A 14,415-nucleotide genomic window follows, 5' to 3' on the forward strand; every position below is an offset into this window, starting at 1 on the left:
TTGCGTTTACTTCATTAAAGATACGAAGAGTTAACGAAACCTGGTGTTTCAAAAGCGCCATCTTCTGCTCCATGAGTTGTTTCTCGTGCTCTTCTCTTTGTTTTTGCATTTCTCTCATTATGCGTTCCTGATATTCCCTCATTTTAACTTGTTCTTCTAATATTCGCCTTTGTTCTTCCTCGATACGCTACAAACAAAAAAGTGGAATCGAATATCAATAAGTGCTACAGCAATAATAACCTTTCTCTCGACAGCTATTGGGTCGTAACCAGGTTGCCCATATATCATATTAGCAGGCGATCCCAACTCTCCCCACATTCCTCCACTTCTAAAGAAAAACGATTCCACAAAGTAAACATCCACTAAGTGAAGAGTATTTCATACGTGAAGAGTGTGGCGAAAGGCTGAGTAGGATTAGAAAACACGGCCGTGACAGGGGGCGAGGAAACTACGTCGTCCTTGTAATCGAAAGGTGTCACCCGTCCATTAAGTTGCATCAGCTCACCTACCACTCAGAATTTTACCATTGACAATATCAAGAATATAACACGGAAATATATGTAAAACATTAGAAAACACAATACGAATCTACACGTCATACCCAATGTTTTGTACTTTGTATCAGTATGCCGACGGACTTCAAGTCCGTCAGTGAAGTATCCGCGCTTGTACCAACTATCCATTTGAATCTGGAAAAATGCACCGTCCAAAGAGTAGAAAATAGGGAAGAAATTTCCAGGAATTAAACCTTTTCGAAGGGCCCACGCTCTTGTTTCATAGGATCCAAGTAGTAGAATTGTGGAGGACCCTGGTGTATAACTGGTGTAGGAACACTTGAAGCTACTTGCGTGACAGTTGATAATATTTGCGGAGTGACACAACCGCCATAACCCGCGGAGTCACTTTGTTGTCGTAAGTTTGTGAAGCTTCTTGAAGATACGGATTCAGTTTTCAGCGCATCGACTTGCGTAGAAGACGAGTTGGCTTCACATGGCGCCTATAACAACACATGAATTGCAAGTGGCTTTGAGATTTATAAAAAAAAAGAATAGAAAAAAAGAAACCGACAAAGGCGTGCTTTAAGGTAGTTAAGTATCAGGTAGCGACTTCGTAGTCGAAACATTCACAATCATTCCGCATAAAAAAGGCACAATCGGGTCAAAAATTTACTATCCCCGCGCTGCATTCTACTATGTTACCGACGGGCATCGCACGCTGCCACGAAGCCCTCGTTTAACTCTATCCTCAAGCTACAAAATCACTCTCAATCACTAGCGGCGTACCGACACGCGTAGATCAGTTTCTGCCCGTACTTTTTCTAACTACTTTTTTCCGTTTGAAAATGTTACCTGAGGAGGCGCAGCATTTTCATCAGACCTCTCTGTACTCGTAAGAGCAGTAGTTCCAGTGGCGTTTTGTTGTTGCCTGTATAGCATAACGAAAAGTAGTTGTTAATGAACACATGAAAGCTATAGAAGACTGAAATGTCCAGTGAGGTATTGTAAGAGGAACAAACGAAAGAGAAAGAGATGCACTTGGACTGCGCTGGGTTAAAAGTCTTCCTCAGAGATTTGGAATCGGCAGAAGAATGTTGCTGAAATCATGAAAACTATCCAGGGGAACACAGGAACGGCTCAACACACAAAAATACCTTCTTACGGAAGCGGCCATGCTCATCAAATGAACCAGTTGCGCTAGTCGTGTCATCACTAGACTCCCTAAAAACGTGTAGTCATGCATGTAAAATTGCACATAATTTTTAGCCGAGTTGAATTCTAAAGCACTTTTGAAGAACGAATATAGTGTCTAGTGATGACACGGATACAATAAAGGATGTATCTGACAGAACCTATAACATGTAACGGTTTCCTATAACGGTTTCCACGGTAGAGCTAGAGAATGGTGTAACCTGCAAAATGTCCCAGGCAGTGAGTCGAAAGAGATACTAAAAAAAAAACATAATATCTTGCTGTTAAGAAGGGAAATTCGGGAGAGAAACTAAGGTGTAACGTTGGAAAATCACCATCAGATACAAATCCAACCGTACGTAAGAAAAACACTGACCGCTCCGGCTCAACATTCAGTGGAAAGTTGGAAGATACCTTGTTGCCTTTACCCTACATTTACCATATGAGTAATGTTTTAACTGATCAGTTTCTAATTACTTCATTAATTTCCAATAATTTCCTACTTAATCTTGCTCAATGTTTTTGAGACTGAGAGCGTGGCATTGTTTTCCACCGAAAGAACTCGCTTTTGTCTATGTTTATATGTGAAACCACGGGCTTCCCAAGTTTTTTTTTTCTTATGTTAGACTATTATAAGTTACCTTCATTGCAGTCTTCTCGTTTAATATCTTTGGTCATAGAATAAAAAAAGAATAGAATCTTTGATGAAAGTGATCTGAATTCCTCGTTCGGAGTACATTGTGTGCCTGAATTTGAGGAAAGGGAAACAATTAATGAAGATAATCAAATTGATACCTCAGAGACAGCATATCACAATTTTGACGTAGTGCGGAAACCACAACGAAACTCTAGAGTTCGGGTTGTAGATTACGAAAACCAGCGTGGCTGAACTCATGTTTCCCTGATCGTCGTTTAAAAAAAAACGAAAGACGCCGTTCTTTCCTGCGAAGTTAGTTGCAGCGCACCACCGTTCTACACGCGCCGCATTCACGAGTAAGCGGTCGGAGATTAATGGGGTTTCCTCACCAACCTTTTCAATAAAACCAATAACTATGCTGCTGGGGGGACCTAAGCGTATAAAAGGGTGCGCTATCTAGCGTACCTCGTAGGAACCAAAGCTGTTCCCAAGCAGTTTTTTAATGACGATTAGGAAAGATAAGCGCAACCACGCAACCAATCTGTGGCTTCGCACCACGTCAAAATTGTGATACGCTGCCTTTAATTGTTCTCTGTCATAGAAGTAATGCCGAATCAAGAACGGATGAAATTGGATCAATTACAATTTAAGAGTCTTAGTCGAGTAGTACTTAAGAACATCAATCTTACAGATGAATTCATGATCTAATGAAGAAATTTTACTCTGTGACCATCTCGACAAAATCTTCTTCATCAAAAAATGTTAGATTCTACCATTCAAAAAAATGACTAAAAAAGTAGTAAGGATGTCCTCTTTCTTAAGCTACTGAAAGCAGTTAAATTGAGACTTTCTTAATTTATGTTTACAAGAGAGTATGGTTAGGCTGCCAAACCCTGGAGGTTATTGGAGTTCACACCGAAGTCTCGGAGAGGGTAAGAACAAATATATTGTAATAAATTTCACAGAGTAAAAGTATAGGATTAATGACCATTCTTCATGGGGCTTTGTTGGAGTTAATTAAGGAAATTGAATACGAGAAAATAGTGTGAAACCGACGAGAAGATGGATGAGGGGCACCGGCAATCCATGCGTAGATCAGCGGGTTTGTGGAACTGCACATGTGACGAATTGTTTCGCATCGTACTCAGCAAATATCGAGGAAAAGAAAATTCGATTGCGTGTACAGAAATCCCGCAAGCAAACGAATTAATTCTCACCACTTTCAAAAACGGTAACAGAAATCGACGACTTCCAACATCCATTATAAATGTAATGAACTAGGGAGATATCATCAGTGTCGCTCATGCACTACGTTTATTCTCTCCAAGAATCCAAAAAAAGCCTTAGGCTATAAAGTCTAAGTGGTCCTCCTATCAAGTTTCATGTGGTATATTCTATATTCTTATAGGGAACTCTTCTCTTTGAGCATCTCTGTCATGCAAATACTGCATCGCAGGCGTGACCAAACATTAATATATCCATTCTGTTCTATTCACTTCCACGTTGCACCGCCAAAAATTGTTCTATTACTCCTATTCTAAATTGTTCTTAGTCGAAAAAGTTCCACGTGTGAGAGCGTGTGTAAGGACTTTTCAATGCGAATTTAAAGTGCGAACTAACGTTTTCTCTTGATCCTCGCCGTCATCCATCCATTCCGGCAGTGGTCCACTTTCGCTTTTACGCGTGCCTTCATGAGTCACACCATCGGTAGAAGAACCATTACCACCTTGCAATGAGGAAGAGGTGATTTCAGTCAGAACAAATTCCATTACTACTCACACGAAATAAATATCCAAATAAAGAATGGAATAGAAGAAGGATAGAAACGGATATCTCTGGCACACATAATTCGAACTTATTGAGTTTTGACTTTACTGTCCACTCCTCTGCTGTTTAAAAATACCTTGCCCACTAGCCCATGCAGTGTGCTCTCCTGAGTCCTTGGTGTGATTTCCCCATGCATGTTTGCCACCTCCAGCAGTCGTCCACCCACCATCTCCGAGAGTGTCTCCTTCATCACTCGTAGAGCGCATGCGATTACGAGGGCGATCTGAGAGTTAAGAATGGTTGCACGTGATGTGAAACTCAAAAAAGGTCAGACCATTGACGATCTGTATGCATACGAAACGAAACAACATCGTAGATACATTTGTCCATCACTATCCATACTAATTCAAAAACAGCTTGCGGCAATATCTGCAAACTAGAGGAGATGCATTCTTCTTATATTATAAACTACGGCACTCCGAAAAACGCCATGAAAAGATTCAGACTCCTTGCTAATGAATTTAGCCAATTGTCTACATGTAGGAGCACATGCCTACAATTTACATTCTAACAACTTCAATAGACAACACTATATTCAGGATTCTCTCCTTAAAATACACCGATTTGTAAAGCTATGCTCTAAAAATCAGATGAAGTAAAAATCCCAAATAGGACACCGCTTCACAGACTGCTAAGTAGCTTCCATATTACCTACAGGTACAGTTAAGAACAAAATACTGATTAAAAAACAGACCTTTAGGATCACGAGGGTCATACAATCCCTGAGCTCTAGAGTTGAATGCCGTTCCTGACACTCCACCTCCACGAGCAGAGGCTGGAGCCCCGCGACCTCGATTCGCTGAAATATAATAGAGAATCACAAAAGTCAAGCACTCGTTTTATACCACACAAGAAGCTGGTCTTCCAAAACTGTTGAAATCACTATCGAGCCATTTTTGCCACGTAGACAAGGCAAAGAACTTGTACCAAATCTCTGCCCAAATGCTGTTAGTTGCGGCTGGTCTTGATTACTGCAAGTGCCATCTCCACGAGGACCGTTCCTAGCACTGGTCACGTGAGATCTCGAAGCACCAGCTCCTTTTGCAGAAGCACTGCCAACTGGATGATTTCGGTCTGAATAAAATAGGTGAATGTTGAAATCAGGTTTTTCGCCTTCAAGAAAGCCATTTTTGTATTGGAGCGCACATAGGTATAAGCTAAATAAAATTCATAGCATAAATTGCATGTCACTAAATAATGATGATAATATTCAACAGGAAACAGCCAATTAGCTTCTATCGGATCTTCACAGTAGAAATTGGCTCAAACCGAAACAAAAAAATTCAAAAGAAAATATAATAACTGTTCCTCGCTGCACCAGTTTCTATCATCATTTAAAGGCATCACCCCACGAATCAGAGGTGGTGCAGATTTCAGGTGGAGTATTCGTATACGGGATGGGAGACTACGGAGAGGGAGGTGACTCCGTCCATTTCTTGCTAATTGCCGTAAAAAACGGCCCGGAAGATGCGGCGCCGCACAAGACTGACGCGCTCCAATCGAACCTCTTGTACAAAATGGTGCGCCAAAACGAATGAAGCCGTATCTTCCGGGCCGTTTTTTACGGCAATTAGGAAGAAGTAGACGGAATCACCCCCCTCTCCGTAGTCTCCCATCCTGTATACGAATACTCCACCTGAAATCTGCACCACCTCAGATTCGTGGGGTGATGCCTTTAAAACGAAACTACAGCAGCTGATACGAACAGCTGATTTACTAGAAAAGGTTAGAAATGTTCATTCGTCTATATTCTTCTCTCTTTTAAGTTTCTCTTGAGTTTTTAATTAGTACAGCGGTCTTTTCTCCAAATTTCCACACACAATAAGCCTTGGCTAGTGGCTGGTGTCTAAAGCACATGAGCTATATTACAATAAACCATACGTGAGAATATGACCAATACGAAATAGGATTCAAAAACAAACAAACAAACAAACAAAACAGAACTAGTTTCTTCATACAAGTAACGTTACTGCGTGCTTAAATCGGTAGCTACGTTAGGACACTGTTGTTGTTTTTTTTCGATTTTAAGAAGGAATTGTTTTATTTAGTTATGCGAAACAGCGAAGCAACACTGGAAGAGTATTTCCCCTCAATAAACTCTTTAAAGAGGAACTTTTCCTCTTTAAAGAGTTTATTGAGAATCTTGGTCCACGTCTTTCTACAATGAAGTCCTTTTTCAAGGAGTGGAAGTGAGGCACGATGCGCTCGAAACAACTCCAGACATTACTCAAACACACAGTACCGTTTACTTGATAGACGCCCCAGCCTTGCTAGGCCCCTTAGAAGTCTAAAAAGTTCTCCATGTTTATCATCTGAAAAATAGTTTTCCTCGTCGTATAGAACTTTTGAAAATCTTCCAATATGAGGGGAAAAACTAGAAACTCGATACCTAGAAAGAGATCCAAAACCAAGCGTACATCCAGAAAATTCGCCAAGTAATGAAAAGGAGCTAGTTTTCTGCAGCAAACAGCAAACTTTCATCAGTTAGAAAAAGAGTTGATGCTGGTTTTCTGACATTCCAAGAAGAAAGGAAGTTTATGCTGACATTTCTACGTGGACGGTCCATCGCCTTCTGATTAGAGAATAGAAAGAACGATGCAAAAGAGAAGCCAAAAACATTTGAACCTTAAAAAAAGAATGTCTCCATAGCAAACAAAATGCGAGTGGACATCACATTTGCACTTCGTTTCCAAAACGTGGGGAGTGTCTCGCCTGTTAAAAGGCAGCATTGTAGATTGCGGTATTCGGGGTGGTTTCGCTCATCTCCGCTTAATCGACATTAAAAAAGACTATGTGGAAGACGCCGCTTTTTCACGACGATTTCATTTGCGACGCGCCACCCCTGTGCAAGCGCCGCATCTAAGTGCACGCAGATCGATTAAACCAGTGAATAGGCTGCTGAGGGGATCGGAACGTGTACATAGAGGAGCGTTCTAACGTACCTCGTAGGAACTAAAGCAGTTCCCATGCCGTTTTTTAGGGACTAGGGAAGGATGAGCGGAACCAGCCCGGATCCCGCAATCTAAACGCATCTCTAGCTTTTCCTGCGGGTTTTCTCACCACGTCAGTTTCGTACTATGCTGTGTTTAAGCAAAAATCTAGCGAGCCACGAAGAAAAAAAACGGAATAAAAGGAGCGTGAAATGACTCGCAAAAACTTAGTGCCCGGTCAGCGAAGTAGCGAGGGCAGTTGCACTGTTAAGCAGCCAAGATAGGCACCCTCCCGATTTCAGTAACATATTCAGGCGACGTTCTCACGATGCTACAAATATCGTTTTGCAGGGTGCGTACTGAATATGAAAACACTTTCACACTTCTCCTTAAGAAAGTGTACCATTTTTAAGAGGTTTCAATTATTTTTAATGAAAAGATAACCAGGTAAGTGCTAGAATGCGGAAAAAAAGGAGCGAAGAAAACGCAGAAAAACGCATGGTATGCTTTCGACTACATTTCAAAGGAGTGCGGTGGCAGTTCTTACGTATTCGGTATTATTCTCAACCCTTTCTGACTTCTGGATGACGAATTTCATAGTCGTGCTTAGTTACACATTCCGTACTTTAAAACAACGTACGAGTTGTAAATAAAGAAGTGCTTTCCTTTATATCGCTTCATAAAAACTTATCGGTATTGTCATTTACATTTTTAAAATATTTTCTATAGTTGCTCTAATATAATGACTATCTTTGTTTTCGTCCAACAATCTACGTATCAACATGGACTTCTGACTTCAGCACAGCAAGAGTCGTGGTTTCTCTGACGTGCAACAGAGGAATTTATCTGGCAAAGACTGCACAGCTAAACAGTTTGAAAACCTGTTCGAAGGAGGTGTGTTCGCACGAGTATAAATCATATTTTTATACTACCTTGATGTCACAAAACAAATGAGATGGAGGTGATCTCAGACTTTTTATATCAAAAGATGAATAAAACCCCACTTTTTGAATATATTTCTGCTTCTTTTTGAATATATTTTTATTATTTAGAAAACGAAAATTTAAATGTAGTGAGAACCAAAAACAACGTGGATAAAAATCTTTTGCAAGGAGACACAAGGCAGAAGAGAGAAATAGCACGTACTCCATGGCTTCACGGGAGTCCATGCACTAGAATTCGTTTTGTGAGGAATTGAGGTGCCATCAGCGTTTCCGCCTCCAAGTGCAGCGCCAGTTGCCACACTGGCACGTTCTGCGTGGGAGAGGGACGACATAGCTTTTGACGAGTTGATGTTGTGTTGGAGGCGCTGCAAAGAGCTTAAGTTGAAGGCAAATTTTTGTTCCGTGCGTAAATCTCACCATTCTCAACCACTCATGGGCGATTGCGAGCGCATCACTGCTGTGGAAGTTTGATTTGGAGGCAGAGGGAATTAAAGACTACATATAACGAAATTGACGACGTTGGGGTTTCTGGGGAAGTGTAGAGTTCTGCCTGTAGATTACGAATATGAGCGAACCGTTTCCCATCCCTTTTTAAGGATGGTTAGAGGGAATTGAGCGTAGCCTCGCTCATAGCCGTAATCTAGAACCCGAACTATATATTCTACCACGGAGACCCAACACCGTCAATTTTGTGATATGCTGCTTTTAAGCGAGGGTCCCGGCGCGCGTGCGTCCATTGTAATCCCTCCAGTTAGACAGCTGATATAGTAATCAATAACTTTGACCGTACTATACCTAATGCACGAAAGATAGATAGATCTCGCAATTAAATAAAAGCTGTATCGGTATGTTCGTCTTCTCACACTTTTTCTCGACGCAAAAACAACTCCATAAGCGGTTTTCGGATTAACCAATACAAATGTATTAATCACTTCGCATGAATATATATATATATATATAGTGTTATATCACCGATTATTTACATATCTTTTTGAACACTCATAAGAGGTGCGAACTAAGATTTGTTTTAGTGTATCGATCTACCGATCAAAGCAACCAAGGTAAATGAAGACAACAATTTTAATTACTCCAAGTAATTTTGAAAAACTTTCCATTGAGTAATACATTCAGAGTTGTTGGATACGGGATAAAGGTACTGCGACAGGAATGGACAGAACATATCGTTTGGGGTGGCAACAGACAGAAGGAGTACTTTGAGAACGGAAAAGAACAATACTCCATAGGTCAGCTCTAGTCCAGTAGCTGGGGATTTCCAAGTTCGTAGAGATAAAACAATTAACTTAGTATTGCAAATGAAGGAACTGCGGAACTTGTGCAAATCAGTCACACCAATCGCTGAAGTCTGAGTGAAGCAAGCAATGGTCGCAGTTACGCTCCACCGCCTCGCTTCGAGCGCCGCTGCTTACGCAGAAGTGTATTCGTGAAACTGATATTTGAATACTTCATATTGTAAAGCAGTACCGAACGAAAAAAGGGATGACATTTCGAAACCAAAACTATAGTCGGTTCAAAACGACATGAAGCACGAGAGTAGTTACACGAAACCGCCACCAGCGTCCTGCGGGCGATTTACTTGGCAATTTTGCAAAATATCGTCATCCGGACTGATACTGAACGGAACTTCTTCGTTGTTTTCACTCTTTTAGTTCTTCTTTCCGGTTTTTTCGTCTTTTACGTTTCTTTTTTCGTGTTTTTCTTATGTTCGCTGTATTTGTTTTTTTGATATGTAGATCTATATTGTATCTGCATTGTTCTTAAGTCATTGTACTGTTTTTGTTCATGTATTCAGTTTCATGATAATGTTCTTTTTTCTTTGTGAGGGGGGAGGCGAAGATACAAAAAAAGAACATTAGCATATAAATAAACACAACTTTGAACCAAATTTCAAAACCAAAGCATGAACAAAAACAAAACAACAGCTTTAGAGTAAAAAAAAAGAATAAAGGATAAAGTCACTGGCGTAACAATCCACTTGAGATGCGCCAACGCGTTTTATTGGAATTCGTAATCGTTGAGGTTTTGGAACGAGTTTTGGCCCATACAATGACCTGCTGGGGCCAGCCGATGCTGAGTCAATTCACTGTTCCTTCCAGCTAAGTCTGGTACCAATTTATCGACCCCAGATGAATAAAAAGGCTTGGTTTGCACTAGGGCGGTTTCGAACCCTCGACCGTGTGGCTACAACCGACCTCTAACCAAGTGCGCCTCACCAACCCTCAACTTTCAAAACCTCAAACTTTAGATTGATACAGATATAAAATAGATCTACATAACTAAAGCAAATACAGCGCACATAATAAAAATATGAAAAAAGAACTTAAAGGACGAAAATACCAGACGAAAAGCAAAAAAAGGAATGAAAAAAGCAAAACGTGGCATCGATAATGTCAATATCAATCAATATCGATCCGGATGTAGTAGTTTTATTTGGTTTGATTTTGGCAATTGCCTAGCAGACCGGTCGCAGAGCGGTGCGAGAGATTGCAAACCACGTTGCTCCAGTGCGACCACTTGTGTAACTACACCCGTGCTTCACGTCGTTTTGATCCGACTATACCATCGCCACCACCCAATAAAACTTCTCTCAGAAAACGTTTGTAGTTATTTACAGTAGCAAACAACTACGAAATACTGAATCTGAAAAAGATTACTATGATAAGATAAGTAGATAATGAAATCCGTGCGTTGTGAAAGACGTAGCAATAATAGATGTAAAAACCAAAAAGTTCCACTATTTGACCAAAAGTTAGAAACAATAGGGCACCACCACTTTCACTCGAAATATCGTGGAGGAGGGATTAATCTGCAAGGTTGTATTGGCATTACTTAGACACCGAATCAGGAACCCTCACGTAAGTACATTTCGGTTGATCTTATAATTCCTATTCCACAAAGAAAATTGATCGTGAGATTTTCTGGGCACTTCTAGCATTTCAATCTCTTATATTTTTCCACAGTAACCTTTTTCAACGCAAACAAAGGATTATAGTAGGTGTAATTCTTGCAAAACGATGAGGTAAAAGTAGCTATTAAAAAGACAAAATCTCTAAGTTATGTTTTCTAATACGGTATTCTACAACAGCAAACGTGAAGACGCATTATAACACAATGGTGATGCCAGTTCATTTAGCATAGTCGGTGAGCAAAAGGATCTTTGACAGGTACAAGTGACTATTAGCATGAATATCACGAAAGGACCACATACAGTAAATAGCGCTTTTTACTGCAAGTAATCCTTTCGCTACTTTTTTCGCCTTCCTACAAGTTACTATAAAACAGAAAAACCAGCCTGAGTCGGTTACAAAAGAGCTTAATAGAATCGCGATTCCGATATGCGAAGTTATTGACATTTTGGAAATATTTAACATATAACGAAAAAACTAAAAGTGGCTTAACAATGTTAACTTCCCCTTCTCCAATTATACCAGCTATACGATAAAACACAACTTTTGGTATAGAAGAATGAAGTAAAACTAGCAAAGTCTTAGGAAAACTATTCAGTACTTGGAATATTCCAGAAGAAAATCTTTAGAAAAACTGCCGATCCTTCAGAACATAGAATGACCTATTGTTTAGCTGATATGAACCACTAAATTATGGAGTGAAGTACTTGCATACATCAAATAAGATATCAAGAAAAGAATAAAGAAGGGCTGCGTTAACGTCAAGATTTAGAATTCGTATGATGAAGGCATGAACTCGTGGTAAGGCAGAATGCAAAAAAAAAAGAACAGATTGGTCTGATCATCATTAGAAACCTTTGACCAATAGGTTTTAATACCATTTCTTCACAAGTGCACTCGACTTTGAAAATTTTGCTGACTTCAATAAAGAAAAATCCGTTTAAGATCTAGACTATGCTTTCCACCCTTATTAAGAAAAGGAATTGTGTTATACACTATATGCTACGGGATAAACGGCAGTGCACTCACTACAGTAAAAAAATACTACGATTTTATATCAACAATGTGGGCATTTACATATACATTTGCACCCCCATATTTACGAATCAAAGGGGACGAATAAGTATGGATATAGATACTTTTTGCATGTATTAATTCCTCACCTGCTCTAAATCAGACAAGGGATAGCAAACAATGGGCGGTAAGGCTTCCTCAACGTAAAACGGGCAATTTCGCAGACCCTCTGGAGCTGGATGGCCAGCAGCATCACCCATTAGGGCCAACATATCTTCGCGACCGTAACGGTTCTTTACAAACACGGGTGCAGCCACAGGATAGTCCTAAGCACAAAAGGAGACAATAAATCAAATTCTAGTACGTTAATAAATAAACAAACAAATATATTATGCATGTGGACAAAGATTAAACCCTACTTCCAGCAATCCTTTTCAAAAAAGATGCGAGAATTATGGGATTATTAGTTGTAAAAATATTGAAGAAACGTATGTAGAAAGCACTGCTCACAAAGGAGTCCGGCTTCAAGAAGATTTCGTTTCTATTATATTCTCAAAGCTTTACCGTTTTCGGCGATCGAACAGGAGCTCCACCACCTGCACCATTAAATGCAGAGCGCATCCTAAAATACTCAACACATTAACTGAGGAACGCACTCGAATAGTTGTTAATATATGCACATACCATGAAGGATTGAAGGTACTCTGCTGAACATTGTCTGCAGCAGCAACGGGGACACTAGAAGTCATGACGACGAGAGCTGAAACGAATACTCGTTACAGATAAAAACAAAAGACCAAAATGTTAGGATCGCCAACACTCGCATAACAGCACTGTAGCATAGATTATCTCTGAAAACAGATAGCAAATCCCCTAGCCATCCAAAATAATCAGAATCAGCAAGGACACGACGCAGAAACTAGAACCACTGCCTGCGTTAGTGGGCTCGAGCTATGAAACTGCAGCGCAAACACGTGCAACCTGGTCCAAAGCAGTTTCAGTGGAGCATGAAATTATATCAATAACTGCCAAATACGCAGATGTGGTATTAACTTGCTTTTCCAGTCATCCTCCCTCTGATTACCCTATCTGGTTGTGTCGTCTTTCACTGTTACAAGCAATACACTAGGTCTCCTATACGCTCAACAAAAGCGAAGATCAGACAAGAATTTGACCAAACAGATAGGGTTTGAACTGCTAAGGTTGGAGTTTTTTAAGTCGTATATCTGAATGTAACGCGGAAGTGGTAATGAAGACTCCTTCTTGCTTTTTAATATCCGGGAGCTTCTTGTTCGAAGCTGAGCCAACTTATCATGTCAGGCCAGGGGTTCACGCACACAAGGAAATACTACCTTATTACCTTAGGAGTACAACCTTCATCCACATCTCACATTGGGTAAGTAGAACATTTTGTTCTAAAAAGATGAACAGCGGCAGAAATGAAAAACAAGTACAATAACAAGCGGTGCTTTCTTGAGGATAACCTGCTACCTAGGAGTCGTTATGGGAATCGTGGACGTAGAAGCAAGAAATACATAGAAATAGAATAGCAGAAACAAGAAATCCACAGCGGCTACTTTTCTTACTATCTACCATATATAAGCGGCTCTAGATGAAATACATTGATTTTTTTGGACTCACTATTCTTCTCACACTTTTTGTGCATTATGTCTGAGATCCTGAAAGGTGTAACTTTGCAAACTTCCAGCCACCATTCAGTCACTGTCAGCAAAGGTGCTTCATGCCTTATTTTTCTTGGGGAAGCATACAAAAACTCTTTTTGTGGAGTTTCGTTCTACAAGTATGGATCGCAGACGAGGTTTTCATGGAACTATTCTACACGGAATAAGCATAACTAAATCATCTACTAGTCTCTCCCTTCTTTCGCGGTCCTCACCACTGCGCGTGGATCTATCTTGTGCATACAGAACTTCTTTAACAAATAACGTGCTCACATTTTGAGTCTCTTTTTCATAGCAAACCAGCTAGGAGAGCCCTTTTCTTCGCAACCTCCTCCGTCATGTGACGCACTCAGACACCTTCCTTTCTTATTCTCATGAGCTTGCAGTAGAAGCTCTGTCAAATTCTTGACGTTCGTCGCGACGTCGTACATCTCTGTTTTTGCTCATTCGTTAGTTTTGGTTCCTCCAATTTTCATGACTACTTCTTTGATCCCCCTCAAAACGTTACTTGCACCATACCGCCCTCACTTTTTCTACCCGTTCATTAGTATGGAATAATTTAATCCTCACACGTTTATGCAGTGAAGTCTCTTCACAGCGACAGTTTTCCTGCCGAGATCCACTTTCACTTTTCTGGAAAACAGTGCTACTAATTCATCTATTGTAGACATTTCGATCGTTCCGACTCTTCTTTTTAGTCGTTTCTCATAGGATTCGGCTATGGCTAGGAGCTATGCGAACACTCCATATTCAAGTCGAAAGTTGGCTA

The 14,415-nt window shown here is 40.3% G+C and overlaps 1 protein-coding gene across 4 annotated transcripts in view; it reads right to left on the reverse strand.

Moving 5' to 3' along the window:
- RB195_018345 (uncharacterized protein) overlaps positions 1-14,077 on the reverse strand; it is a gene marked incomplete at both ends in the record, with an annotated part of 31,210 nt that extends 17,133 nt beyond the window's left edge. The window contains 18 exons of one of the 4 annotated variants that reach the window (XM_064185747.1): positions 41-187; positions 241-328; positions 385-505; positions 602-689; positions 749-997; positions 1,350-1,425; positions 1,536-1,594; positions 1,652-1,718; positions 3,946-4,051; positions 4,229-4,375; positions 4,847-4,951; positions 5,080-5,226; positions 8,229-8,391; positions 12,114-12,290; positions 12,529-12,586; positions 12,649-12,724; positions 12,789-12,815; positions 13,996-14,077. In XM_064185747.1, coding sequence (XP_064041626.1) covers positions 41-187; positions 241-328; positions 385-505; positions 602-689; positions 749-997; positions 1,350-1,425; positions 1,536-1,594; positions 1,652-1,718; positions 3,946-4,051; positions 4,229-4,375; positions 4,847-4,951; positions 5,080-5,226; positions 8,229-8,391; positions 12,114-12,290; positions 12,529-12,586; positions 12,649-12,724; positions 12,789-12,815; positions 13,996-14,077 — 1,983 coding nt within the window. Of the gene's footprint in view, positions 1-40; positions 188-240; positions 329-384; positions 506-601; positions 690-748; positions 998-1,349; positions 1,426-1,535; positions 1,595-1,651; positions 1,719-3,945; positions 4,052-4,228; positions 4,376-4,846; positions 4,952-5,079; positions 5,227-8,228; positions 8,392-12,113; positions 12,291-12,528; positions 12,587-12,648; positions 12,725-12,782; positions 12,816-13,995 lie in introns of those variants that run through there. The other 3 variants (XM_064185748.1, XM_064185746.1, XM_064185745.1) reach the window with 3 other exon arrangements.
- Between the last annotated feature and the right edge of the window lie 338 nt (positions 14,078-14,415).

Source organism: Necator americanus, chromosome II (genome assembly GCF_031761385.1).
Source record: "Necator americanus strain Aroian chromosome II, whole genome shotgun sequence".
Lineage (NCBI taxonomy): Eukaryota > Metazoa > Nematoda > Chromadorea > Rhabditida > Ancylostomatidae > Necator > Necator americanus.